This window comes from Leuciscus leuciscus (genome assembly GCF_965113295.1).
Source record: "Leuciscus leuciscus genome assembly, chromosome: 6".
Lineage (NCBI taxonomy): Eukaryota > Metazoa > Chordata > Actinopteri > Cypriniformes > Leuciscidae > Leuciscus > Leuciscus leuciscus.
The window spans coordinates 7377557-7405220 of NC_138730.1; the positions used below are offsets into that span (position 1 = coordinate 7377557).

Below are 27664 nucleotides of genomic sequence, written 5' to 3' on the forward strand. Positions count from 1 at the left end.
GGAGATGTCCGATCATCATTTTGAATTTTGTCATGGCAGCTGGGTTGGCAAAATAAATTTTAGGGGAGGTCAGTGCGACCCCAGGCAGCCCATCTGGATACTTCCCATTTTGAAAGTATCACCTGAACACCTACACATTATACATTCTAGCCTGAGACTGGTGACGCCTACCAGTTTGAATTCATTTAATTCTACATATCTTTTGCATGATGTCTGCTAGGATTCAAAGAAGGAAGGTTTTTTTTTGTTTTTGTTTTTTTTTTGCCTAGAGATATGGACAAATTTATGAAAGCTCAAATAATGCACTGTTTAAACATGAATCATTTGTGTAAACGCTTTAATGAAAATATGAGCTTCTCATTCATGAGAAGAACAAGCATTTTTCCATTGTTTTCACAAACTGTTCATTATCACCCTTACAGCTCATAAAATCTTCCTCTGAACTAAGAGATTTCCCTTTAACCATGTTTTCATGTCATTTCTTCCTGTCTGCTTCCTTTAAAGTGACCACACCAGTGGGGTGTTAGTTAGCAACGTACGGTGCTTTCTGGATGTATTCACTCAGCTAAACCTTGCAGAATGAAAAATGTCAACAGAAGGAACTCTTATTTTTCCCCTAAGGAACACAATAAATCTGAAGTATTCAGGCGATTCAGCACCTTTTTATGTAGTTGTTTTCCAGCAATAATTAATTACCAAACTTCAGTTATAATGGTTCTTTACAGATCTACATCTTTATAGAAGCCATTAAAACTAGTTTGTACTGGATACACACACACACACACACACAAAAAAAACTTTTGGCCAATTCTTTTTTTTTTAAATACTCTAATTTGTTACATTTCAACTTATATTAATGTTTTAGCTCCTTAAATTTAACCTTAAACTTAACCTTAAATTTTTAATATATATATATATATATATATATATACACTAAATTAACTATAATATAAATGTAAAAATTGTACTTAAGATTAAACCAAAAACATTTTGCTTGTCGATGTTTAATTTAGTTTACTTATTATAAATAAAGACAGTAATAAGAAAGACCTTAATGTTTCAGTGTAACAGGGACCTTAAATGGAGCAACAGTAGTTATACTTAACTATTAAAATGCATTATTCCATTTCCAAGCACTCATAAAGCTGATGTTAAAAGTGTTTCCAGCTGTGCAGAGCAGAAAAATGGGTTGCTTGAAGAGCTACATGCACTGTATGCTTAAAAACAAAATCAAATCCTTCACCAACGTCAGCCCATAAGATGGAGGTCTTCCTCTCTCGAGTGGCAGGATGTTGGACGAGTGATGCTCAGGAAGGCTTTGGCAGGCCAACAAAGACAGACCCTCTGCTGTAGGGTGTAGGTTTTCAGGACCAGCATCCCCTTTGGCAGGCGCACAGAGGCCGCTGCCATGAGCCGGGGATGAGGACCCATGAGACTCTGGCTTTTATTTACTCAGGCGGCTAGCGTCCTGCACATTTCTCGTCTGAGTGAAGTAAGGGTAAAAACAAGACAAGAAAGAGAGACAAAAACATGCTTTCTTTTGCCCTGAATCCGATCCCATCAGTCAGTGTTCACACACTTGCTCGTGGACACTAGACAATCCTGACATTGACATCTTAAAGTGTGTTAAATCACAGTTGGCTTGCTGATCGGAAGTACATTATTATATATTTTATTGCATTATGGGTAACCATTTGTGTTAGCATTGCGACTGAGCATTTGTGATACTTTTTTAGACCTAAACTGTGCAATAGAAAAGGGAGAATTATTCAGATTGTGTATCTTGGGCTGAGCTGTGTAAAGCTGTGTGTTTAGAGGAACAGCAGGTCAACCTCTATTGTTATCTGTTTCCTGAAGATAGGCTGTCATGGCTTGAGTGCTCATAAATGCATGTTACCCTGGCAGAACCTGAGGTAAAAACAATGGAAGAGACATGAATATGCGAGTAGGTTGCTTGAAGATGTCTCATAAATCCTAGCCATTTCCCCTTGTTTTTTCCATTTCCCAGCAAAGCCTCATTGGCAATTCACTCCAGTTAAGAAAGGATGTGGAAAAATTGACCAGTTTATGGTTTGTATGACGAACTAGTTAGTTCCCTTTAAGTCGGTCACTCCCGACGTCATGTCATGTCAGTGAATCGATGAATTTATATCCCAATTCGTCGGTTCACTGACCCTATGTGATGTCTCCGTTCCCTCCTTCAGGAAACGAGGTTTACATACGTAACCAAGACGTTTTAAGGAAGGCCTGTATAATTAGGTTGCATATGTCCACCAGCTCCTGATCAGACATATTTGTTTGGGATATACGGACACTAAGCAAAACCCTTCAAATAGTCTAATTAATATGTAATAAACTATGTCATAACTTGTCCTTGGGGTGATTCTCGCTCTGCGTGCAAAAGTTCATTACTGTTAGGTTAGAAATATGGCGATTGCACAACATCCAACAGTTTGAGACTTTTTTTTGTACTGCAACTATTTTAAAGTGGTCATTTTTCTGTTCTGACAGACATCTGGGAGTGTGGGTACCACATTATAACAAATCAGCAACGGAACAAATCAAGTCCAAAAAAGAAAAGAAAAAAGAAGCAATGCTTTTCATTGGGTGTACTTACTTTTTCAGAGCAATGTAATAATGTGAACACTTCTCACACCAGACAATTTCAAGGGTGACAGTGATTGTCTGGAAGTTTATTGTTGAATACAAAGAATCTGCACAAAAGTGGTGCTTTGATGGCTATGGTGTATGCTTTAAATTTGATGAATTTAGGAGACAAAACCTTTCGGTTTTAGTCATTTCCAGTGCTGACTATTAGCATAAATAAATCACAACATGCTATCAAGCGTGCCAAAATGCTTGCAAAGAGATGACTCTTACTTATTTGAAAATTGCATCTCAATTTAAATTAATTTCATATACAACTATTAAACTCAGTAGTTCACCTCACTGTCATTCAACAACCGACTGGTCGATTAGTCAACTAACTTGGACTTTCCTTATATTGGAGGAAATTTTACTTGTTTGCTGTGGCTTCACAGCATCATCTTTTGAATGATTGCAAACTCTGCTGGGTATATACTTCAAGTACATAACTACAACACATTACAGCCACTCGCGCACAGAACAAATTATCTAAAATTAAAAACATGACTGTACTTCGTGTTAAAGTCAAATTTATTTCCATAATGCACATCATGATATATAGTTTCAAAGCATATGTAGATAAAATATTGCATACAAAAAAGAACAGCTTAAGCGGTGCATATATATTTTTTGACAGCCATATTAACACCTTTCTGTCAGGACCACTATTGTCAAATACGATTGACAATTAGCATACAGTTTGGATTGGCGGTATGGGTCCGTTCTGGGCGAGAACTCCCTGTGCATCCATGCAGCCTAGCATGGATAAGAGCAAGGAGAGCTGTAATGACTTCCCTTGAATGAATGTATTGCAGATATCATTAATTAAAGATTTTAAAGTACAACATAATTCGAGAATTTATTCTGATTCAAGGGTAATCAGAATGCCAAATCCTGACTGATGAGAGGAGGAGCTGGGGATGGAGGAGGGTAGTTAGCTCCTGAGAAACGCGATAGCTGCTGGTAATACTGAAAGAGCTTATATATTTATACAGTGATAGGCGTTGCATTACTATAGGTAGATGTGGATCAGCTGATAGTCAACTGTTGCGAGCTTGAATAATGTGACCTGCCAGAACTGACGCTACGCTTGATAATTGTGTGTTATCGAGGGGCACTTAAATCATGGTAGCATATCATCAGAAAACAGATAAAATTGCCTCTAGACAACTGGAGTGATGAAGGCTGGGGTCTGTGAATTGTCAGCGAATCTAGAAGTAATTTTCTATAACATACTATTGTAACTTTCCTAAAACAAGTCCTTGGCTAATGTATAATAACTCCTACATCCCTTTTCTTTATTTATTCTAACATGAAAAACAAATATATTGAAAAGAGATTAGCATACTTGCAAATATTATTGGGATACATTAACCTTGCTTTTCATCTAACTTGACTATAAAAAAATTAACCAATATAATTTTGAAAGGAGAGATTTCTCACAAATGCCATTTTGTTAGAAGACAGACATCCTGTTGCATCTGTATACCACAAAACAGTAAAAAGTTAACATAATCTGTCTTGTCTTCTGGGTGTTTTTGACAGATGGAACTGATATAGAAGATGACCCATCCTGCTCTTGGCCTGCATCCTCGCCATCTAGTAAAGACCACACATCTCCAGGCCATGTCGATGACTATGAATATGGTGAGGATGAAGGAGGTGCCAACCTACCCTACCCATGCCAGTTTTGTGCAAAATCTTTCAGTCGCCTGAGTTTCCTTAAGTGCCACGAACAAAGTCACAGAGATAAACTTCCCTTCAGCTGCACATACTGCAGTCGCTTGTTCAAGCACAAGCGCAGCCGTGACCGACACATCAAGCTTCACACTGGTGACAAAAAGTACCACTGCGGAGACTGTGACTCTGCTTTCTCACGCAGTGATCATCTAAAGATCCATATGAAAACACACGCTGCCAACAAGCCCCATAAATGCCCAGTGTGCCGCCGTGGGTTCTTGTCCACCAACTCGCTTCATGGGCACATGCAGGTGCATGAACGTGGGAAGGATGGCGTGAAAGGATTGTCTCCTCAAGAATGGAGGTTAAAAGAGACACGCAAATGCAGCCGCTGTGAGGAGGGTTTCGACATGCCTGAAGAACTGCAGAAGCACATTGCAGAAAGCCACCCAGAGTGCTCTTCTCCTGTAGGAGGGAGTCTAGAACCTGGTCTGCAGTGCATTTATTGCCACGAGCCGTTCAGTGATGAAGGAAAGCTTCTTAGCCACATCGATCAGGTGCATGGGAGAGACCAGAAGAGCAACACATGCACTGTGTGCTTTGAGAACTTCCCCACTGTAGAAGAGCTGTACACTCACATGGATATTCACCAAATACCAGAGTCCAGCAATAGCCCCTCCGTGTTGCCCGTAGGATATACTTCTGTTTCAAGCACTACCCCAGACTCTAACCTTTCTGTTGACAGTTTGTCCATGATGGAGACCGTTTCCACAGTTCCCAAGACACGTGGGAGAAGAAAGAGGGCCACTCATAATGACGTGTATAGGCGATCTGCCAAACAGCCAAAAATTGAATACAGCTGCATTTACTGCAACAAACAAGTTTTCTCAAGCCTCGCTGTGCTGCAGATTCATCTTAAAACAAAGCATGTTGACAAGCCAGAGCAGGCGCATACCTGCCAATTTTGCTTGGAGATCCTTCCATCCCTTTGCAATTTGAACGAACACCTGAAACAGATCCACAATGCCGAGGATCCCTCAGGTGTACTTGCTAACCTGTCTGATGGCCTGCTACAGTGCAATTTCTGCCCAGAGATGCTTGGAGATCTTAATGCTCTGCAAGAGCACATACGGCACTCACATGGCTTTCCTAGTCCAGTAGCCAAAGAAAGCAATGCATTCTTTTGCCCCAAGTGCTTTATGGGATTTTTAACTGAGGCCACTCTAGAGGAACATGTCAGACAGACCCATTGTGACTCTGGAAGCTTGCAATTTGACTCTCCTCTAGCCGTCACTCCAAAAGATCCTGTTGTGGAGATATATTCTTGCTCTTACTGTACCAACTCCCCCATTTTTAACAGTGTTCTGAAGCTTAACAAACACATAAAGGAGAACCACAAGAATATCCCTCTTGCACTGAATTATATCAACAATGGGAGAAGATCTCTGCGAGTCCTCAGCCCCTCATCCCCAGTGTCTGTAGAACAGGCCTCACTATTCAAACAGAACAGCACTTCCTTATGTTCAAGCGAGTTCATTTGTAACCAGTGTGGGGCTAAGTACACCAGCTTAGACCTTTTCCAGACACACCTAAAGACCCACCTTGATGGTGTCGTGCCACAGCTTACCTGTCCACAGTGCAACAAGGACTTTCCTAACCAGGAGTCTCTGCTTAAACACGTGACTGTTCATTTCACCATCATGTCTACATACTACATCTGTGAGAGCTGTGACAAGCAGTTCACATCCGTTGATGACTTGCAGAAACATCTCCTGGATATGCACACCTTCATGTTTTTTCGCTGTACTCTCTGCCAGGAGGTGTTTGACTCTAAAGTGTCAACTCAACTCCATCTTGCAGTGAAGCACAGTAATGAGAAGAAGGTATACCGATGTACTTCTTGCAACTGGGATTTCAGGCATGAGGCTGATCTTCAATTGCATGTCAAACATAGTCACCTTGAAAATCAGGGCTGCTCACACCGTTGCATTTTTTGTGGTGAGTCCTTTGGCACAGAAGTAGAGCTGCAGTGTCATATTACCACCCATAGCAAGAAATACAATTGTCACTTTTGCTGCAAAGCCTTCCATGCTGTTTATCTGCTAGAACGTCACCTTCGTGAAAAGCATTGTGTGTTTGAGGGAAAGACCCAGAACTGCAGCACCAATGGATCCATGTCAGGTAGTGGTGATTCAGTTGCCAAAGATGATGGAGACTTCCAGGGCTTTCTGACCAACAGCCATGGAGGAACTGGTGCAGGGGAGTCTCGCAACAGTCATGATGGCAGCGAAGAAGACTTTGATACCTCAGAGGTCATGTATAGCTGTGACATCTGTGGTGCATCCTATACCATGGAGTCCCTCCTAACCAATCACCAATTTCGTGACCATAACATTCGCCCAGGAGAGAGTGCTATGCACAAGAGAAAGGCAGAAATGATCAAGGGAAACCACAAATGCAACGTCTGCTCTAGAACCTTCTTCTCGGAGGGAGGACTTCGGGAGCACATGCAAACACACATAGGGCCTGTCAAACACTACATGTGTCCCATTTGTGGAGAGCGCTTCCCTTCACTACTTACTCTGACAGAACACAAGGTCACTCACAGCAAAAGCCTGGACACTGGAAGCTGCCGGATTTGCAAATTACCTCTGCAGAGTGAGGACGACTTCCTAGAGCATTGTCAGATGCATCCAGATTTGCGTAACTCTTTGACTGGTTTCCGCTGTGTTGTCTGCATGCAGACTGTCACCTCAACCCTAGAACTCAAGATCCACGGCACCTTTCACATGCAGAAGACTGGACCAGCATCTACAAATCACCAAACTGCATGTTCAGCTGCCACACAATTTCAACACAGTCAAAGCCAGAAAGTCTTCAAGTGTGCTGCATGTCTCAGAGAGTTCTACTCTAAGCAGGACTTGGTGAAACTTGACGTTAATGGTTTGACATATGGCCTGTGCACGTTGTGTGTCAATGCTGCTGGTAGCAAGAGCTCAACTGTAAATGGAGGGAAACAGTTGCATCATGGGTCTCAAACGTCAACTGGTCCTGCTGCTGGATGGACCCAAGGGGAGAGCCTTAGCCCTGGTCCTGTGAAGAGAAAGACTCTCTCTTCTTCTTCCTCGTCTTCATCAGTATCACCCTCAATTTCCAAGACCCGTTGTTCCAGCTGCAATGTTAAATTCGAGTCAGAGGCGGAGCTTCAGGCACACCTGCAGACAGTACACAAAGACCAAACACCAGAGGGTGCTCACTTCAGGACTCCCGAGGGCTCCCCCATGTCACGAGTTAGCCCCACCCAAAGTGACGAGGTAAGGTGTGCCTCACAGTAAACCTACATACTCAGTATATTTGCCATCAATACAATAGTGATAATTATTGTTTTTAAAGATTTATTGTATAGTACCGTTTATTCAATTAAAAAGAAGTGGGAAAAACAACAACAAACATTTTTTATGCATACAAAAGACATGTATTTTCTTGTTTAAGCATTATTGTCCAACACTATTCATCTGTATTTGATGTTTCTTTTTTTCCACTGTTCAGAAGAAGACTTACCAGTGCATCAAGTGTCAGATGGTCTTTTACAGTAAATGGGAAATTCAGGTCCATGTTGCCAATCATATGCTAGGTAAGACTTCATTTTAATTGGATCTGTAACAACTGGCTAAAGATATTTCAATGTCAATTTTGGGTATGTGACCCCAACGTGACCCCTATTTCCTTTATTTCCATTTGGTTCAGATTATTTTTTATTTATTTATTACACCTTAATGATATTACTTGAAACCCCACTGAAATCTATTGTTAAAGAATGTCAAAGAGAACAAAGTTTAAGTGTGAAATGTATTTCAGGCTTATCTTTGTGGCTATCTTCTCTCTTGTTCTTTATTCGTTACTCTTATTTGGTCCTATTCATGATTTGAGGGGTTTTGTGGACAAAGGATGTTTTAACGGAATTGCCTCTCTGCTTGAAATAAGCATTTTCCATTTTTTCTCAATAGATATAGAAGCTTTTTATTTTCAGTTCGTTCTGCTGAAGCGCATTCTGTTGCAGTCTCACATCAAGTGTGTGTAAATCTGGACTGTAATTCCCTCTCAACCAGCATGTGCCAAAACTGCAAAGGGAAAAACAAAAGCCTGATTTGAGAAGCTTTAAATACCTTTTCCCTTGAAAAAAGAGCATAATTCCTCCTGTTAATGGCCATCTGTAAAGATGAGGTGAAACGGGGGCCGTGGGGTCATCTGCGCTCAGCTGTCAGTGCTATTAGCGTATGTAATGGAGCAGGCGCTGCTCTTCAGGGTGTTGTTTCTAAGCACATGTCCCTGTTTTATTGCCATCGATAACTCAATATGTAGAGAATTGGAGGCTGTTAAACATGAGCACAAAAGCCTTGTAGGTCCTTGTAACCTGGCCTTGTGGTTTGTAAATATAGAAAAGTGTGCTTTCTTTTGTGCATATTTGACTTACAGTCATTAATATTGCTGATTTCCACAGAGATATCTTTCAGAAAGCAATCAGATCTCACACCGATAAGGCAAGGAGGTGGAGATAGGTGTGAACTGAATGTTAGGGATTGGTCTTGGCCACAGGAGCCCTGAGGTGCCTGCAGATAGGAACTCACAGCTTGAATGGCCCAAATCCATATTTGCTGTTCAGTTGGTTTGTCTGTTGTTGAAGATGTAGAAAGGCTTCAGCGCCACAGAGAACTTGACTTTCATTCAGAGACCACTTGCATTATCAACCCCTCCTTTAGCCAAGAACATTTGATTTGTCACCATAATTGTCACCAGCAAATATCTGATGATGCGAGATGAGGCAAAAGGAAAGATGGCAAATTTCCATCATCCTCTAAAGCTTTTTTTTTTTGTCAAGTTGGTTGACCACCTTCTCAAGGACAGTCACACATGGGCGTCCTGCATGTGGCATGAGGTGGGGGTGGCTGATTACAGTGGCTGCAAACACATCCAGCCTTGTGTCGTTCCGTTGCACGATGGGGAGTGAGTGACCCGGGCAGCCCAGCCAGGGTAGGGTGGATGAAGTGGATGGCAGAGACCAGTTGGTGAAGGCTTGGAGCAGTGCATGATGCACATTTGTTGTCCAGCAGGCCACTCTGTGTGAGGCAGCAATGTGGGCTGATGTCATGCTGAAAGGAGAGAGGAGAAAATCTTGTGAAAAAAGAGGAATGAAGTGGATAAACAGAGCAGGGGAGAGACATTATTGCAGTGTGCAGCATGTTTTATTAGATGAGTTATTTTTAAATGGATGTTTAAATGGATCATGTAGATTGATACATGTTTTTTAAATGTCAGTCAGATTAAAGAAGACTGTGCATTTCTTGACAATATTTCTTATTTTGTTGGCTTTTCCATGGTAACGGTTTCAGCATGGCAATGCCCAACGAAAACTGTCAAGTCAAGTCAAGTCAAGTTTATTTGTATAGCGCTTTTCACAATACAGATTGCATCAAAGCAGCTTCACAGTATTAAATTAAAATAATACAACAAAGTTTGTTTCAAGAGGAATTTATTGATTGATAAAATTAAATTAAATATCCCCAAAATATCCCCAACTGAGCAAGCCAAAGGCAACAGTGGCAAGGAACCGAAAAACTCCATCAAGTGACCTAATGGTGTCCTAAAACTCCATCAGGTGCCTTAATGGAGAAAAAAAAACCCTTGGGAGAACCCAGGCTCAGTCGGGGGCCAGTTCTCCTCTGGCATTGGATAGAGGCCGAAAATTGGTTTTCCATTGGTTACAGAAAACTGTAACCAATGGATAAATGGGTCAAATGGTTTGCATTCTAGGATGATTCAAGCAACTTGAAATTACAGATGAACTGAATATCAATATCAAACTATTTTACATTGAAGAAGGGAAATGTGAAATGTGCAAGAATAGAAATGTACAAGTCTTGTGTTGTACATGTGCTGCATTGACTTGTAATGTATTATTATTGCCATAATCAATGTACAGCAGATTTGTTTGTTTGTTTTTGATGTGTTTGTTTATTTAAGAGTTTAGATAACATTTTCAAACTTACATTTTCAAAAGACAAATCTAGACCATAAGGATTAAATTGCATTTTTTACATTTTTGCATGTAACAAAGTCAAGTCAAGAACCCAAAGGTGAGGTTAGTATGTGGAGAGTACATCCTATGGACTTACCTGATGGGAAGTACTACATAGGGCCACAGCGAGTGGTGACAGAGCGAGGCTCCGTCCAGGGAAAGACACAGGGTTCACTAACAGGAAACCTGGACAGTAGAAGAATACACACTGTATATGGGATCACCATTAGGGAATCATCACATATGGAGCACTTAGCCCACGTACAAGGGCTCACCTGAAAAGGGGCATACCACAAGTAATGGGCCTGCTAGCAAATTTCTCCACCAAACTCAACCACCGATGAGTGCTTGGAGGTAGGAAAAGGCGTCCTGGGTTCACCAGACATGGGGAACTCACAAGGACAAAAGTGCACATTATCACCTCAGAGAGGGGAAAGGCACTAAATGCAAGTGATATACCCAACAAGTTGTCTGAGTTTATACCTTTCAGTACCCATGACTCGTGATGAATCTGGATCTACGCGGAGATTATAGAATCTTGTGAAGGTGTTGGGTGTAGCCCAGCCCGCAGCTCTGCAAATGTCTGCCAACGAGGCACCATTCGCTAAAGTCTAAGGGACTGCAATGCCCCTGGTAGAGTGAGCTCTCACTCCCAGGGGGAATGGTATGCCTTGGGCTTGATAAGTCAGGAGACAGCCATCCCCTACTGCTGACCTCCAAAGCAGACAAAGAGCTGCTCAGATCGTCTAAAGCTCTGTGTGCGGTCCAGGTATATGTGCAAGATGCGCACCGGGTATAACAGAGATAGGGCTGGGTCTTTCTCATGAGGAGGGATCGCTTGCAAGTTCACCACTTGATCCCTGAAAGGAGTAGTGGGAACTTTGGGCCGGGGCCCTCAGGACCACGTGAGAGTCAGCCAGATCAAACTCTAGGCACACCTCGCTAACGGAGAGGGCTTGTAGGTCCCCAGCTCTTTTGATAGAGGTAAAAGCAGTCAGGAAGGCAGTCTTCATGGAACGTCTTCAGGGCACTGAGCTAAACTGACCAAGAACCAAGGAGAGATCCCAAAAGGGGTTGAGGCGCACTCTCTGCGGATTTAACCTCCATGCAGGAACCTAATAATTTGGTTGTTTTTCCCTAGAGACCTACCACCCACAGTGTTGTGGTTGCTTCTATTGCAGTCATGTACACATTAAGGGTAGAAGAAGACAATTGCTTCTCTAGGCCTTCTTGGAGGAAGGAAAGCACTCGGGAAGAAAATCATGTAGTGAAAAGAAGCCACTTCAAGGCAATAAGCACACCTAGTAGAGGGGGCTCTTGTCTGATCATTTGAATTCCCTCCTCATCCCTTCCAGGGACCAGACATGAAGGTTCCAGAGATCCTTCCTCAGGGGGAATCGCCAGAGAGGGTCTGACACCATTAGCGTGAGCTCCAAGATCCAAGTCTGGTTGGGCCAGTATGGAACTTGTTCTTCTTCCTCCCTGATCTTGCACAGTGTATTATAAGGCCCACTGAGGTAAACACATACTCGAACAGGACCCGGGCCAGCTTTGTCCCAGTGCATCCCTGCCGAGGGGGGCCTCGATCAGGGTATACCAACAAAGGACAGTGGGAGGATTCCTGGAAAGCAAACAGGTTTGCCTGTGCTTCTCCGATTCGACTCCAGATCAGCTGGACCACCTGGGGATGGAGTTTCCACACTCCACGAAGCATAACCTGTTGTGAGAGCAAGTCCGCTGCGTGATTGAGGTCACCCGGGACATGAGTGGCTTTGAGTGACTTCAGGCAAGTTGAGACATGCGACGAGAGCAGATACCGCCCTTGCAATTTATATACACCACTGTCGCTGAGTTTTCCGTCCGGATCAACACGTTCCTGCCCTTACTCCCACCCGTAGAAATGCAAGGTCTGTCCAAGGGCTGAAAGTGCGGTGACAGATCAAGTTGTGATGTGTGCCAAGGTGCCATTCCCATCTCGGGACTCGAGCATGAAGCCAGTGCTGAAACGGTCTTGTATGCATTAAACTGAGTGGCGTTACCACAGCTGAGGATGCCATATGCCCCAGGAGCCTCTGAAAAATATTTGAAATAAACCGCTGTCTTGTGCTTGAATTCGACACAATGTGGAAGTGACTGATAGGGAACAATATTATAACAATAGACAATAATATAAGTATTAAATTGTCAAAACAAGAAGCATTTACAACATTAAACACATGTTCAGAGACAAGGTGCAGGCATCTGTGTCTAACACAACTCTGTATTTTCAGCAAAGCAGAATTATGAATATTTCTATGACTATCTCAACTTTAGTTTCACACAGACTTTGATGACTATGTTTCTTAAAACACTCAAGTACACATTTAAAGAGTGCACTGTAATGTTAAATAAAAAAATTAATTTAAAAGAATATTTTGTTGTACCCCTACTTTTATGTGTACTGTAGTGTGTTATTCAATATTACATTTTACGTTAATGTAATTTAAATACATGACATACAAGTTTCAATAGAAATGACTTTGAAGTATATTTTAGTTTACCATAAATGCTTGTCAGTACATTCAGCAGTACACTTTAACCAAATCTCAAAGACAATATAATTGTGAAATTATAAATAAAGATCCTACTTGGTCAAAATGTTAATTCAATAACTGCATATATAAATTTTAACTATAATACATTTAGTTGCAATTAACGTTGAAGTGTGGTAAAACATTAAATTCAGTTCACACCTAAATATATTATTTTTAAAGTGTATATTATTCCCGTAATAGGTGCTCTTTTTTTTAAAGGGTATGCTAAAGTGCACTACTTGTTCAAAAGGGCATTCAGCAACTGTTACACATGACTTGAATGGTATGCATTCTGTGTATGTTTTAGGGCTGTACTGTCCCAGTCGATTAGTCGATTAATTGGTCGATACGTTCTGGTTCGACCAAAATTCTGATTGGTCGATTTTTTGCCGCGTTCATTTCATCAGTTTTGCCTCGTTTATTTCATCAGTTTTGCCGCGCTGAGGCGCGCTCATTTCATCAGGTGGAAAGCGCTAACTGCTAATGGGGGTGTTTTCAGAGTACCCTTGTTTCACTGTAACAGTCTGTCTTCAGAACACCCCCCTTGTTTTCATCTTTTTTGGATTAGCCCAACCCAAGAGAGAGCGATAACTATAGAAGGTTTGATGCTGAATATTATTTATTTAATTGTGAGAGCGTTTAATAGTCAGTCCTCTTCTAACATGTCAACAACAAAGAAATCGACAGTGTGGCAGCATTTTGTTAAAATTGATAACAGGAAAAAGATCGAATGCAAAGTTTGCAAGCAACAGTTTTCCACAGCTCGACGACAAACATGACATATCTAAAAGTGGTAAGCTCACTTGTCTGCGTTAGCTTGCCCTGTCTGTTTTGAGTAGGCTATATGAACATATCAGAATTAGCATATTTCAATGTTTTAGTGTGATAACCTAACTTTTTTATTTTTTATTTGGAGCCTAATGCGCAATTGCGCTGTGCTGTTGGTTGTGTTAGTTTTGAGCCTAGGATGCTTTATTTTTCAGTTATGCACTTTCGTTTCTGCTCTTGATCTGGTTTGTTTAATAAATATTATTTTTTTATTAAAGTGGACGTGCCTTTTGTGTTTAAGAGTAAAAGCTTTAAGTTAATAGTCTATTCGTGTCTCAGCTGCGAAGCTGAGCTCCTATGTTCAGCCTCGCTCGGTGCGAGGACATGCACGGTGAAATGATAGTGTCTGACAGTTATAACTTATTATTATAACATATGACAAAAATAATTGTCTAAATTATGTTACATATTCCTCAACAGTTCTTGTGATGATATCACTAGTTGACAACATAGTACTATTTTCGGAAATCATAAGCTATGATATTGCGCAGGTGCACGTGATGCAACGCTGTCAGAGCCGACAGACTCGAGTGTCAGACTCATTTCAGTGCAAAATAATTAGGTCAAAAACGATTTAATATACTGCAAATAGCCTACTAGTTTTTTATGTTTATTTATAATTCATTTAGGCGGACAACAAGGCTACCAAGTACTGCGCACAGTGCGCATCTAATTAAACGTTTTTTTTTTCCTACCGTCATTTTTAGTCGATTTTAGTCGATTTTTTGTCGAAAATTTCAGGACTTCTGTCGACCAAGATTTCCTTTGGTTGAGTACAGCCCTAGTATGTTAAGGGGTCTCTGTGTTTGTGGCATTTGTGGAGCCTGGCTCAGTTTGGTTTCTCTTGGTTTTCTTATTGCTTTGGCCCCCTGTGGTCTGCTGGTGAACAGGATGCTGATTAGTGAGACTCTCATTGAAGTCCTTCATCATGCCCTCTGGCTGCAGTCATGGAACCCTGTGGAATGTTCCAGAGAGTTCTAATAAGATTCAGGTGCTTCAAACCAGTGGCCCCATGCCAGATCTTTCCTAACTCCCAGCACCACCGTTTATATCTGTCCTGCCCAAAAGATCTGAATACCTTATGGAGATTTATATTTAGATATACTATAATGATTATTGAAGCAGTAGCCTTTAGTATGATTGTCTTATGCTAATGTTATTGATGTAAATTTATTTTTATGTGTATGCACATTTATTTATTTTTTCGTTGAGGTTAGCTGACAACTGCAGGTGGGGTTGCTTGTAACACTACAGAAAACATTGATATTTAAAATTTTGTACATACATTTATTTTGCTAATCAAATAATTTTTATTTAAACCCCATCAATCCCTTACCCCAACTACTCTTTTTATTTTAAAGTCTGCATGAATTGGAAGTTGTGATAGTCTTTTATTTCCTATTGTGACTATACTATATCCGAGTGAAATGGCTTCTGGAAGAAATGTAGGGTGGGACTTGATTTTATCTTTCGGGAATTGATTGAAAGGCATGAAGTTGTGCTTTGCTTACTATATGGAGGCAAATCTGAATGTCAGTTTGTAGACAGTTGTAGAGGATATTTAGTCTCCGAGACAAACGTCATGAAGAGAACAGATGCCCTTTCTGGTTAAAGATTACGAGGCCGTATAAGTAATAAAAAAAAAATAATAATGAAAAAATATTAAAAAAAATATATAAAAAAAAATAATAATGATGATGATGATAATGTGCACAGATACATAATTTATAATAAGCACTGCAACATTCTGTCAAATAAATAAATAAATAAGAATTGTCTAATTTGATTTCATGGTAACTTTAATTATTTTCTTTCAACAAGATATAAAGATATATACAGTAGATATATAAGGATATGTGAATTGTACCAAAAAGGGAATTCATTCTTCCATGGAACACAAAAGTAGAGATTTTGGAGAATGTCCACACTCCAATAAGGACAAAATACAGCAATTCCAAAAATGAGGGTTTGTAAATGATGAGATGATTTTCTTTTTCGTTGGAATATCCCTTTAATTTCTCAGGAGACAAAAGCTTTAGGGAAGAGCATGAGATAATTAAAAAAATGTAAAGGTGAAAAATGAAGGTAAATATAAATTAAACTGTCAGTAATTCTTTTTTTATTTCGCATAATTTTCAAATAAATGTTGTCAAAATTACCTAAAACTGCATGTGAAAATATAATTGAATTGTATGCCTTCATAACATGATTGCTAGGGTTATACATTTTAGTTAAAAATGTTTATAATTTCCACCATAGAATGCTATTAACATAATCAAACATCATATAAGATGCAATGGAAATTATACTGGTTGGAAATAATTCTGCCAAACTGTGTTTTGACAAATGTGAGTTTGGTTTAGAGCCTAAAGTGCCTATAAGAAACACAGAAACAGAATATATACAGTAAGCTCCATTGACTAGCTTTGTTGCTGGTGTTCAAATGCCCTTGAAAGAGGAACATGAGCATTTCATTGCCCACATTGCCCCACCCCACTCCACCCCACACCACCGCACACCGCACACACACACACACACACACACACACACACACACACACACACACACACACACACACACACACACACACACACACACACACACACACACACACACACACACACACACACACACACACACACACACACACCTTGAGACTCAAACCTTAAACACTGTTTCTCTGATTCATTTTTTATGTTTCTAATTACTAATTAACTTGAGAGATTTCTAATGTAGTCCTCCTTCAGTGAGGTGCGTGGAGGGCAGCAGATCATTAGCTTCAATAATGAATGTGGACAGGGCAGAATGCAGATAATGGCCTGTGATGTGCCCACACTGACAGCAGTCTTCACAAGACAAAGGCTTGAGCCAAATACAGTGAGACTGACACAAAAAGACCTGGAAACGTTGGTTGCTCAGATGTTTTAAATGTTGATGTTAAAGGCTGATCAAATGTGTTAAAAAAATTAATAATTTTAGCATATTTGGACATTAATTGTTGTTGTTATTATTATTATTATTAGCCATTGTCTTAAGACCTTAAAACATGGTAAATAAATCAAATGTATTAACTGAATTGAATTGAAATGGATTACTGAGTTTAATTGTCAGTTTGGCTCAACCTGGGTTGTTCTTTACAAAGATTCTGTCAGCTCAAACCAATCCAACTAATTATTAATCTGCCATGATTTTATCTCATCTTTAATGATTTTTCTCACTTGCCATCTATTAACGAAATCATTACTTTGGCCTGAACTACATGAGATCATGTTTCAGACCTTTCATTACATGCTTTAAATAAAGATTTTAAAGGGATAGTTCACCCAAATATGAAAAATTACCCCATGATTTACTCACCCTTAAGCCGCCCTAGGTGTATATGACATTCTTCTTTCCGACGAATACAATCAGAGTTATATTAAAAAAATGTCCTGGATCTTCCAAGCTTTATAATTGCAGTGAATGGGAGCCCAAAAAAGGTCATCAATCTGTCAAAAACGTAATGCATACGGCTCCAGGGGGTTAATAAAGGCCTTCTGAAGTGAAGCCATGCGTTTGTGTAAGAAAAATATCCATATTTAAAACTTTATCGACTAAAATAACTAGCTTCCGGCAGACATTCTTTCCCCATTCGTGTACTTTCCCCAGAACAAAACATAACTGTGGAAAAAGTCTATGTTCATTTGGGAAATCATTTAGAACTTTAAGTCATTTTCAAGGTTCACCAGCGTGGCATGCTCAGCATTTCCCGTCATTAAGAGCATGAAGTGTTAATTGCAGTTTGATCTCATTAGTGATTAGAGTCATTTTCTGAACTTCTCTGATGAAGACTCCTCTTCTCGCTTCTTAATGGCAATGTTTCCTGCCAGTGTCTGCTAACTCTGACGACTTTGGGGAAAGATGCTTACGCTGTAATGATTACTATCATTAAGAAGTATGAAGGTGCCAAGCGTTGGTGACCCAGCTGTTCATTAAAGCAGAGTTTTTTTTTTCGTAGCTGGAGCCTAAGCACCCACCCATGAGCAGACCTCCACCTGCACATCTCCATCTCTGTCCACACCACACCATTGACCTCCACACAAGTCCTGTTAATGTCTGTCTGTAGGTTGTTGGTTCAACTAAGTGGAATTTCATTTTGTTCATGTTATAGTGTCAACATCATCATTTATTCTTACTAAACATCATTTATTTGTATATTTTATTTGGATGTGAATGGAAATATTTGCCCTCGCAACTCTGCTCTAGTGTTTTACTATGAAACAGAAAGATCTGTACTTTTACTTATACATTATTATTGTCAAACTTCAAATCATCTGCTGTGAGCAAAGTTTCTGTTATTATGAATTGTAGTTAGTTGAATATCTGGCTGGACATTCTCGCATTCAGTCCGTGCTTTTCTTTTTAACATTTGCATTTACATTACATTTATGACGCTTTTATCCAAAGTGAGTTACACTGCATTCACGATATAGATTTCGGTCCAGACATTCCCTGGGAATTGAACCCATGACCTCGCCGATGTTAACACTTTGCTCTACTGTTTGAGCTATAAGAACACCTCATTAACACATAAGGCCCTATCTTACACCCGCCGCAATGCAGCGCCAAGTGCAATGCAAGTGTTTTTTGCTAGTTTCAGCCTGACGCAGTTATCATTTTCACGTCCTGCGCCACGTTGTTTAAATAGCAAATGCATTTGCGCCCATTTGTGCACCCATGGGCTGCTGGTCTGAAAACGAGGTGTGTTCTGGCGCATTGTTGCCACGTTGCTATTTTGAGGCAACAGAAATAGACCGCGCCATTGACCGACTGAAACCAGGTGTAAAGGCAATATATATTTTTTTTGTTATTTAAAGAGCACGTTAGTAATGTGCGCCTATAGGCGGGTCCACAACGCGTGTACACTCTGCTTATTACACACACAGGGATGCACAGCAGCACACAAACATGCCAAATATTTAAAATAAAAGGATTACAGTGTAAAAGATTATTATTGTGTAGCCTACATAAAGATATGGTGGAATCCGGAAACAGATCCATTTGCGCTCTGGAGAGACGTGTTCGGTCTTTCCACTATCAAATTCCTTGTAAATAGCGAATCCGCCATGGCGCGAGCGCAGCTGGCATTTAAAGGGAATGGGAGATGAAACTCTGATTGGTTTAATGCACGTAAATCCCAAAACACACCCATTACTCATTAAGAGAATAGGGACAACCCTTTTAGACCATGCGCCTGGCACACCAACCATTTTTCCCATCGTTAAACTAGCAAAAGTGGATTCGGACACGCCCTAAGTGAACTTGCGTTGTGCGCTTTAGACCATGCGCTTAGATCGTTAAAATTGGGCCCATAATGATGTTAAAAATATTTGTACAAATTTATCTTGTGACCCCTGCATTCTTTTATTCTGTGCTTCGTTTAGGTATTTTCAAATGGAAGAACACATCTTATGTGAACACCTTTTTTAAAAAAGCGTGTAATTGACTAATCAGGTAGCCTTTTAGTCAACTGGCTATCTGAAAATGTGTCGTTCTATCTTCACATCTATCATAAGAGGAAAATAACTCTTATTATCACTCCACAGTCTCTGCCTTTTCATATCAAAGCAAGTTTGTTGCATTCTTAAGGCCCGTTCACACCAAGAACGATTACTTTAAAGATAACGTTAAATATATAGTTTTAAATATTGTTCTAAATATAAAAGAATAGCAGAGTTCATGCCACAACTATAACGATAACGGCACCAAGAAATTTTTTTATATATTTTTTTTTATAATTTTGTATAATATTTTTTTTCCAGCGGAAGAACAATAAAAACATTGACAGCCAATCAGAATTCATCCTGCTTTATAGAGCCCAAGCATTTAAAGTGGCAGATGACAAACAGAACGATATTGTGCATTAGTGTGGATGTTAATATGGTTATTGTTATAGTTATCTTTATAGTTATCATGCTTTGTGTGAACAGGTCTTTATATCTAGGCATGCATTTCTTAAAAAAACAACAACATTTTAACTAAAAACTCTCAAAAAAGTATTTCTTGACATATTGAAGTTGAATAGTGATCCATATAAAATACAACACAAGTAAATGTTCTCTGGAAGGTTTTCCCTCCACGGGCCAGACTATGTGTCACCTTTCAGATAAAACAAAAACATCCTTGTACACGTAATAAAAACTGATTAAAGATTAAATTATAAAAGATTAAATTATCATTCAGCAAAAGATGATGATAAAATATGTCCATTTAAGAGGGGATCATAAATAATATTGTAATGTTGTGCGTGTTTGTCGTATTACTTGGTTTCAATGCCTGTCTTTCTCCGCTTCAAATTGAGGTTCTAATAAACCTGTGGGGCTTATTTTGCTATAATGGCTGTCTCACTTATCCCTTACATACCTGTCATGCATATATAAGGCTTGCTGTTGGATTCATCTCTCCTGTGCATCTGAGACCATGGGTCCTGACGTGGCCACAGCCTTCCGGTTGTTTGCCAGCTCTTGTGTCTGTGTGGAATTGAGGTTGTATGAAAGCAGTTCGGCGGCGGCGTCCCAAGCTGCCCGTTTGCTTGCCTTCATCAGCATTCCACCGATGAGAGTAATTAAAGCTCAAATTAATTCTGCTGTAAGCAGACGAGCCGCTGAATAACTGATATTGGAGGCGCGATGATGAATGCACCACATCAAGGGTGAAGCCCTGGAGACACTGCAGAAAAAAAAAGACATCTCCTTTGTCTGCTCTCATTTTTACTTTGGCTCAGTTCCATAACCTAGTGAGCTGACTTACTGCCTACATGGGCACCTGCCTTTTCAGGCCGCATATTACCTGAGATGAAACCTCAGATTTGAAACACTCTATAGGTAGCAACAACAATAGTGAAAAGGACTGTAAACAGTGCCTTAATGTGGCTTGGCATTGACTCTACTGTAGGGATTGAACGGCATTCTTCCAAATGATATATCTAACATGTCGGTCCAAAATCTGCCATTTGGCTGAGATCTAGTGCCTGCAAAGGCCTTAGCATATGACCCAATGGACCCAACCCATGCCAACAAAATTCACCCACTGCATAACAAAGCCACCAGATCCCCAATTTTTCATTTAATTCGTCATTGCATGCATACATATATATGGCCTATCTCAATATCCAATCTAGTTGGAGGCACCTTACCCTCTTCTGCTGGAAAACTGCAGCCAGATGGAGGAGTTTGATTAAACAGCAGTGGAAGACCAAATGTTCTGTTGGATCCAGAGTCAGGCTGTGAGAGAGATCGTGTGGGGGGTGTTGGGTGGGAGTCTGAAATGGCCTTCTGGTGTGAGCGGACCAGCGCTCTTTCCAGAAAGAGGCAGCCGCTGGGGTGCAGTAATGTAGAAGCCCTTTTCCAACAACCAGCTGGGCCTTTTAGGAGCTGCTATCCCCGCAGCAGACACCCAGCAGCCTCTGAGCAGCTTGACTTCACCATATGTGGAGGTTTTTTAACGCTCCACCTGGTTTCCCGGGAGGAAGTTGAGCCGCTAGGATGCCAGGAGCAGGTGAAATGCTCTTAATGTAGCCAACAATTTTAGAGAACGGATCGATGCGGATGACCTTGGAGCCTGTGCCCAGACTGCTGGAACATGGTCAGTTTTAACCAGCAACTTCATATCCAGATCTGTTTGTACTTTCCCACACTTAAAGCACTGGACATAAGAGTGGAAAACAGGGACAATACCCACACGGTATCCCTTCCCCCGTCACCACACTTAACAGCGTACAATCTCCCAGGAGCAGAAGTGGGAATTCTAATTAGACTCCATATTAGAAAAGGCTCAACCGAGGATGTTCTTTCTTCATCATTTAAAGAAAGTTCAGTCTGCAACAGGAGCTGCTTTAATGGTTTTACTCAACTTTCATTGAGTTTGTCCTGTACTCTTCAACAACTGTCTGGTTTTGGACAAAAGAATGCTACAACAGACAGTCATGATTGCTGAGAGAATGACTAGTGACCCTCAGCCCACTCTCTAGGACTTGTGCTATACACTACCAGAATAAGGAAACAAGCAGAGAAATAAATGTACGAATCCCACGCACCAAGGCCCTCCGCCAAACGCTATAACATCTCCAGGAGTCTAAGTAGGAGCTTAGTTTGCTGCTCATTGGATTGGCAACAGTCCTTCTACAGGAGAACTCAAACAAGCTCATCTACTTCAGCGCTCCCACTGCAGTGCCATGCATATTGTGTTTGGCTTTTAGGTTGATCTACAATGAAATCCATGGTTCAATATGTACTTTTCCCCGATGGTAACTTGGAATAGAAATTAGTGAATAAAATTGTAATTACTTGTAAGAATAGTGATTAGTTAGACAACGTGAACCATCTATCCATATATTTCCATGTCTGCTACATGTACCACACTTAAAAAAATATACCACACTTTAAATGTATTTCTGGTCAGTAGTGTGGGCTTGTTAGTGCACAGCACTATAAAGTATTTCTGTCTGTTTGAATGAGTGCTGTGAATGAGGTGTCAGAGACAAGCGCTCTCTCTGTGTCTTGAAGCATTTCTGTACGTGCTCAGATGGGCAGAATGAGAAATGGCTGTCTCCTGTTCATTTTACACGTAGAGCACTGTTTTTATGGCACAAATAACAAACCATTGATATGGAATTGTTGTGTTTTATGGTCTGAACGTCAGTGGAATGACACCGGACACATCACAAAGGTTCAGAAATAGAGGTTATGCGCGTGACGTCACCGTCGGCCGGAGTGACTGCGGTTACACCCACTGAGTGGCAAAAACACTGAGTGGCAGCTTTTGTTTTCAGCGTGAATGGCGCGAAAAACACACAAAACACATCTAAAACAGGGAAGAGCTTCGAGATTGACTTTACAACTAGATTTGACAAGAAATCGAAGGTATTTTTACAGACTGCTGAAAGCTCCAGATCAGAGAAATAAATGGCTTGCTGCAATTCATAGAAACAACTGGATCCAGGCAGAGAAACAGGGATTTGCAGTTTTCATTTTTGTTTCAATATACTGAATTTAGGGGTAAAATCATACCCTATGTATTGTATTGTTATATATTGCATTGACAACTCATCAATTAATTATTTACCATCGTATATTCTGCATAATTGAATGATTTTTAAATAAACACTGACAAAAAACTATACAAGTTTTAGGGCTGGACGATATGATGATATAACATTGATATGGGTGATCACCCGGATTTAGACCTACCTTTGTTGTATTTATATAAAGCGTTCACAGGCAAATTTGTTATATGTATTTCCCTGGCGTCGAAATCAGACTCGTATACGTAAATGTCAGGAAACACAATTCCTGGCTGCATGTCAATATCCATGGATCACTGGATCTTTGGTAAGTTGTAAGGAACACTATATCGAGTCCAACCGTTAGTTTAAACTGATAATCATTTGTTTTACTCGTGTATTCGCACTTTCCCCTATTAAATCCAGTCACACAGCAGCTCTTGTCCACTCAGTCCGGCTGAGGGGGCGTGATCCGGCGGGAAAGTGACGTCAATTCATATCCTATTGCAACTCACTCGGAGCTGACAAAAAGTCCTCAAACTATTTTGATTAATTTTTATGAAGATATAGGCGGATATATATTTGGATCTGTGGCTAAATGGCATGTATCTTGTGAGCACAATGTCCAAACTGCACAAAACGTGGAACAGATGGAGAACAGGACATTCTGAGTACACATGCCAAATTCAGTGGATCTCCAATAATAGGGGCAGTAATACATTTACATTTATTCATTTAGCTGACGCTTTTATCCAAAGCGACTTACAATTGCTATATATGTCAGAGGTCGCACGCCTCTGGAGCAACTAGGGGTTAAGTGTCTTGCTCAGGGACACATTGGTGTCTCACAGTGGATTCGAACCCGGGTCTCTCACACCAAAGGCATGTGTCTTATCCATTGCGCCGCCACCACCCCAATAACTGAAGAAAAACTTTTGAACTATGTTAACATTTACCACAAATAAAACGGTATCAAAAAGTACTGTTGTTTAAATATTTGAATGACAATTAGGGTTATTTTTAGGGTTATATTCACGTCCAAACACTTCAGGGTTTAGAAAAAAACAAACAAACTGACAATCACATTTTACACTTCAGCAGCAGAATAATTGACTAAAAAGAAATAAGAATGTCTCATTTATAACTAAGCGTTAACTGGTGACTAATTGCATGTGTCCGAGGGCTGTATGACAGAATCAGCTTGAAGTGTACAGTTTGCAGGACTGTGTTATATGAAATGCCTTCCACTTCCCAGACTCTGGTGAAATTCTGTCCGCTGAAAGAAGAAACAGTGTAGTTTGTATGTAAAGGCTGTCTTCCCCCATTGCAAAGCTGCGTGAGTTCAGCGCTTTGACCTCTGTGTGGTTTGTGTTGGTATGTTTTTTTTTCTTTCGCGTGGTCTTCTTGACAGGTCTGGCAGCAGATCACAGCTTGTTTTCTACTGGCAGGAGTCAAGGGAAGCTGATTTCCTCCAAAGCAAACAGTCATCTGAGAGCTGAGGCTTTTCACTGGACAAGGAGCACATGTGGAAAACGGGTGACTTTAAAGTGGAAAATGGAGCTATTCACACAATCATCTTTATGAACCGAGCAATTGCATGAGAGTCCTGTTTGTGCAGCTGTTGCCCCCATTGCATTAGATGTTTTGTGGCTTGTTCCTCTCACAGTGCCTACATTACTCACCCTCAGCCAACATGACTCCCAGAAGACCCGAGCTGTGTCACATTTGGGCATACCGATCACGTGTACTCTTCACATACCCCATTACCTGGAATATACCAGGGAAATATGCGCTGACTCCAGCCAGGGGGCCAGAGAGGGCTTTTCCCCTGGAGATGAGAGCGCAGCCACAGTCACATCCAGCGGGAGTGAGTTGCTGAAGGCTTTCTTCTGCGCCTGTGTGTGTATAATTGCAAGTGTAGATGGAGCGTCTGTCAGTTTTGTGATTGTGAGGTGCAGACAGCAGCCCGAGGGTTCCCTCCATCAGCGCGTCGCCTCACACATCAATACAAACACACACACAACACATTCTCCCACAAGGGCGCCTACCCTCAAAATCCCCCGCTAATGGAAGCCACTGCAGTTTTCAGTCAGGTTTTCATGCACAGCTCCGTGTAAATGTGATGCCAACAGACATTTCCTTCATGAAGAAAGAGAAGAATACTGAATATACAAAATTGAGTTCATTATAGTTGTTTTACAACATAGTGCTTTGTTGTATTTGATTCAGGCTAAAGCCCAAAGTATACTTCGGGATTTTTTGGCGCATACACTAGTATATGCATACAGTTGAATGTGTAGCCTTTCAAAGTACTCTCCAATTGATAGTTTGCACAGACGCAGGCGGTCGACACATGTGCTCTAGAAAGTTTCATCTTTGTCCAGTATCTGTGCTATTTTTTCCAGAAGTCAAAAATGTCTGTATTATTTTAAACTAAAGTTGTGGCTCTCTCATAATCCTCACAAGCGCTTGCCAATGCGGGTGTCTGTTGTTGTTGCTGTCTCCAGTATCGTGGTGTTGTTCCATCTCTTTGGTTTCATTTTCTGCTGTGAAACAACAGTCTGGGCCAGTGTCGTCACCTTGTGGAACAACTGATCAGTGCAAAACAATCAAAGTTCGTGGTTTCAAAAATCTGTCGGTGTATGTACTATTATGGTGATGAAATTTGAACTGTACATGAACCGCCTCGTAAACATAAAAATATATTTTACAGCCGACGTATACTTTTGGCATTTAGATTTTTTTTTATTTTATTTTTTTTTTATTTAAAAACTCTTTCCCAGCCATTGACACAATTTTCTGGCTTTCCGTGTTTACACTGTTATACGGTAGGGGGCGCTGTTACACATCTTTTAAAAGAGTGCAGAATCTCCTGATCAAAACACAGGTGAAGAAGAAGCAGAAAAAAAACTATATTATATATAATCAGATGCATATGTAAAATAACGCGATCATCAACATTAAACAGCATATAAATCAAACCTGCGTAACGTTACTGAATGAAAAGTCGACCCAGGAAGAGCTTAGGACTGTGAAGCTTTGGAGGTGTTGATGGACCCGATCTACTCCATCTTTGTTTTGATCATCGTTCTGAATCTGAAAACGAGATTGTGTTGATAAAAAAAAGAATGCATGAAGCTAGAAAAAAATGTTTAATTTGTTTTTAAAGCATGAGGGTCTGTTCTTTCTTTTGATATATGGCATGTTCAGATAATTCTGCCATGAAAATTTTGTGAAAATTATCAAAAAGTGCTGGTGGTGGCTGGCAACTTTTTTCAAAAACGTTGGCGGGGAAAGAGTTAAAAATCCCCATGATATCAAAATATTGGGGTTTTTAGTTGTGGGACTTTGTTTATTTGTGTTAGTTTTGTGTTCATCTTTAAGCTCATGTACTCCTAAAAGTTGACAAAACTAACTTTTTATAAGATGTATGCATATAAAATATACAGTCTTCTTCTACCAGGAAAATGGACCAAAGATATTAAAGACATCATTTAGTAAATACATATTTTGGTCCATTAAAATGTCCTCTACAATAAAAATGTCTTTCCTCCTAAGCCTGGCTGTGTGTAGCAGAGCTAATGGCTTTTTCATAGAGTTTCTGTACTTTTGTTTTCATCTGTTAATTTCGTCAGAACATTTCTTAATGATTTTAAAGAGTGGAAATATTTCTGTTTTCATGAGTTCTGTAAGTGTTTAAAAAGGGAAATGTGTCGGATGAGTTCAGTCATAAAAGTAAAATGTTAATGTTATGAAAACTTTTCATAATTTAATGAACTGGTTATTTAATTTATTTTATAATATTAATCTATACTTTCTATCATCTATTATAAAAAGTTCATCTAATAACCAACTGCTTGAATTGAAAGACATTTAATTAGTTTAAATTTGCGACATTATAGTTTTTACTGTAGCTTAGCTGTAATAAGGATGTATTTTCTGGTCATTTTTCAAATGTTTGTTCAGTGTCACGATTTGAATATGTTCGTGATTTCCGAATGAACTACATGTGATAGATTTGGAATTCCATACAGAACACTGTACCGTAATATTAAATATTTCAATTACAACACTTTATCTTACTGGATAATTTGTCTAACATATAATGTTTATTATCTGTGCCTCTATGAATAAGGTACTCATCTGTGGCCACATCTCTGACTACATTACAATTCCACTTCATCACAATTAAGAATTGATAAATAATTGAGCTAGTATGAGCAGTATAGTAGTCGAGTAGTAGTGTAAGCAGGGATAAATTGTCTTTGGGCAATTACATTTATAAATGGTAATTCAAATCAGTTATTATTTAATTTTAGAATTTTTGTTGTTGTTGTTTAAGAAAAGCATCATTCGGGTAATTGTGTTGTTGAAACGTGTACAGAAAATGGAGAAGAACTTCTGTATTTACTAATTTAAATGAATAAGCCATGCACAAGAAACAATCAGTCATCCAGGATGTATCGCATTATGGCATATAATGCTTGTCATACATGGCTGCTTCAGATCTCTGTATCTCGCTGGTTGTTCTATAGCAGGACAGGATCCGACGCGAGCGGGTTGATATATCCGGCGTGTAATCTCACAGGACCTGCTCCTCCGTGCCGTCTCATTCATTTGGCATGCTGCACAACAATCCGATTTGTTTGCTAATTGTGTCCTGTTCTTTATCTGATTGGTGCTCTTGCCTCTTTTGAATTGTGAAACTATGGCAACAGGCATCAGTGGGGCGGCTACAGGAGCGCACGAGCCAAAGCAGATCTGCTGTGTGGTTCACATGTAGAAGAGATATCATTGAAATCCTTCATAGATTGGCACTGA

The 27664-nt window shown here is 40.1% G+C and overlaps 1 protein-coding gene across 5 annotated transcripts in view; it reads left to right on the forward strand.

The window, feature by feature from the left end:
• The window catches only part of LOC309501914 (zinc finger protein 521), a 93410-nt gene that overhangs the window by 41547 nt on the left and 24199 nt on the right, over positions 1–27664 (forward strand). For 4 of the 5 annotated variants that reach the window (XM_082174180.1, XM_082174179.1, XM_082174182.1 and 1 more), the window contains 2 exons: positions 4192–7640; positions 7876–7960. In XM_082174180.1, the coding sequence (XP_082030306.1) occupies positions 4192–7640; positions 7876–7960 (3534 nt within the window). The remainder of the gene's footprint in view (positions 1–4191; positions 7641–7875; positions 7961–27664) is intronic. The other variant, XM_082174181.1, reaches the window with a different exon arrangement.